The sequence below is a fragment of the Mastomys coucha genome, unplaced genomic scaffold (assembly GCF_008632895.1).
Source record: "Mastomys coucha isolate ucsf_1 unplaced genomic scaffold, UCSF_Mcou_1 pScaffold22, whole genome shotgun sequence".
Classification (NCBI taxonomy): domain Eukaryota; kingdom Metazoa; phylum Chordata; class Mammalia; order Rodentia; family Muridae; genus Mastomys; species Mastomys coucha.
In genome coordinates, this window is record NW_022196905.1 from 261,841,309 (window position 1) to 261,844,086 (window position 2,778).

Below are 2,778 nucleotides of genomic sequence, written 5' to 3' on the forward strand. Positions count from 1 at the left end.
AAAAAAAAAAAAAAAAGTAATGATCATGAGATGGGCTGAGGAAATGGCTCAGTCTGTGAATTGTTCCCTGAGCCCAGTGCTAGGAAGACATGATAAGAAGATCCCTGGGGCTCGTCGGCTAGCAAGTCTAGCCAAATCGGCAAGTTCCTAGTTCAGTGAGACCCTGTGTCAAAAGGTAAATGGAGAATGATTGTGGAAGACACCCAACACTGACCCCTGGCTTCTACAAGCATGTGTATACTCATACACATACAAGCACGTACATTTACATATACGCACTAAAGCCATCATGAGACATGAACAAAGAAAAAAAGCACAAGGGTACTTTAATACCTCATAACAAAAAGGACATGTACAGTCAGGCAAGACAGCTTCGAAGGTAAAGGTGCTAACCACCAAAAGTCGACCCCAGAACCCACACAGTGTAAGAAGAAAACTGGCTCCTCCTCTAGCTCTACACGCATGTCACGGCACATGCACAATCAACAGATACATAAATAGCTTTTAGAGACAGCTTAGAAACTGAGCTATTGAAGAAAGAAAGGCCACGTGATGTTAAGTACCGCAGAAAGGCTAGCCAAGTACCTTTGCAGTAGCTCTTGCAGGTTCACGACACCGTGCGTGTGAAGATACCACACAGCTTCGAACAACAGAGAATTCTGAAAAACACGACAGCATTATCTCGATGTGAGCTTCGTCCTACAGAGTGTCCAGCCCAGGTTATGCTCATCTGCCCAGAGAAAGTGTCACAGCATGGCCTAATGGGCTCAGGTAGTACAGCATTCACGTCTCTTTCTGTTCTGCATGGCTTTTCCTCTACAGTCTGTGACAGCTCTGACCTCCCAGGAGTCTTCCAGGGAAGTCATTTCCAATCCTTTCTACACTCCAGCCTTTGCATTCTGAACTACTGCCTGGAGAGACTGTCCTGTGATCTCCACTCACACACCATGGCTGGAGAACCCGCTCCTACATACACATATGCACAATAAAGATTAAAAAAATAATGTTTCAAATACAGCTTACTAATATAGTTTGTTTTGTTTTGTTTTTCTTTTTGAAGTAGGGCCCCATGTAGTCCAGGCCGGTCTGGAACTTACCATGTAGCTAACAATGACTCTGAACTACCTCTCAGGTGCTAGGACAGGCACACACAACTATGCCCAGTTTATGAGGAGCTGAAGATCCTGAGCTACATTCCTAGCCCTTATTGGTATAGTTTTTAAATTATGGCAGTCATCCACTCACTCCGGAAGAGCCTTCCTAGTAGCATGCCAGGAAGTCAGAGGACTGTGCTTCTGGCATGTGCTTGAGTTTATCTTTATGGAGACAGCCAGGGTCTCATTCTGGGGCTCTGTCTGGACCGGGAACTCTCTGAATACACCAGGCTGACTCAGAACTCACAGATTGTCCTGCCTCTGTCTTTCAAGTGCCAGCCTTACAGGTCTCTAGGTACTCTATTCCAATAAATACTGCCACTGATGGGGGACAGACACAAAACTGAAGCATCCAATGAACCTTGTCAAGCTCTGTAATTAATGAGATGTTTGGCCAAACTCCTAGGAAAACTCATAGACCCAAACTAACAAAACATCGATCTCCTTTAAAAATCCTAAGCAAAAAAACTTCAGGTTCACCTGTGCTTTCCATAATTCTTGACAGAAGGTGAGACGGGAGAACATGTTGTGCGCCAACAAATGCTGAGCAGTCACTACTGAGGAAGTCAGTTTCTTCTAAAAAGAGATACAATCTGTGTTTGTTTTTTTTTTAAGAAGGTAAATTATCTAAAAACAATATTAAAGGAACATCTTATCTTCCCCAAAAACAGACAGGTCGGATTTAAGGGGTCGGCTTCTCACTCTTTGTTCCGGGCTGAGCAGCACAGGGTGGCTGGGCTCCACGCAGACCTGAAGCACACTGTGAGCAAACACTCTGGCAGATAGCACCCCCACAGGAACCCCCAGCCTCGAGGCTTGATCCCGGAAAGCAGAGCCTAAAAACAAAACAAAGCCATGAATTTCCCTTAAAATTCTTTCCCTCAAAAGACTTAAGTTGAAAAAACAATCCTTATTCAGTTGTAGCATCATGGTAGAAAAAGAATAGACAGAAAGAGAAAAATGGGAGGCACAAGATGAAGATGACTTTGTGGCCAAACTGGCAGCTCTCAGTACACTCAGAGGCATCCTCTGAAGTGAAAGTCACATACATATGCATGCATCTTGTACCACAGCAAGATATACACCATTGCAACATAAGAAACGTGGTCATCCTGCTTATAAAGCAGCTCAGTGAGCAGAGCTCATCAGACTTCCTGGCTCTTCTGGAGTGAGTGGATTACTAACATATAATTTAAAAACTATACCAATAAGGGTTAGGAATGTAGCTCAGGTGGTAGGGTGTTTACATAGCAAGCTTGAGGCACTGGATTAGATCTTCAGCTCCTCATGCCATGACCCATGGCCTCAGACACTGAACACAAGTGCCTCAACACTGTGCTTCACCCTTAGTCCCTAATTAATTTAGCCCCACAGATGAGTTTACCCCCACAAGGAACCTTACAAACATTCAAGTCCAAACTGGATAGGATTTCCAAATACTCTGCCTTGCACCTGAAAGGGAGCAGAGGATCATGGATACACACAGGCAGAGGTTGGACAAGATGGCCCTACAGCAAGTCACCAGGCTCCTGACCCAGACTGTGATCAGTAATCCTTAAGGTGAAATGTTCTGGGCAGACTAGAAACAGGCAGTGCTTCTGATTTACTTCACTTCCAAATCTAA

General features: G+C 44.5%; 1 protein-coding gene across 3 annotated transcripts in view; it reads right to left on the minus strand.

The window, feature by feature from the left end:
• Positions 1-2,778, minus strand: part of Fanca (FA complementation group A) — a 59,635-nt gene that overhangs the window by 52,302 nt on the left and 4,555 nt on the right. For all 3 annotated transcript variants that reach the window (XM_031341726.1, XM_031341725.1, XM_031341727.1), the window contains exons 4-6: positions 1,857-1,990; positions 1,635-1,730; positions 586-659 (exon numbers count right to left, since the gene is read on the minus strand). In XM_031341726.1, coding sequence (XP_031197586.1) covers positions 586-659; positions 1,635-1,730; positions 1,857-1,990 — 304 coding nt within the window. The remainder of the gene's footprint in view (positions 1-585; positions 660-1,634; positions 1,731-1,856; positions 1,991-2,778) is intronic.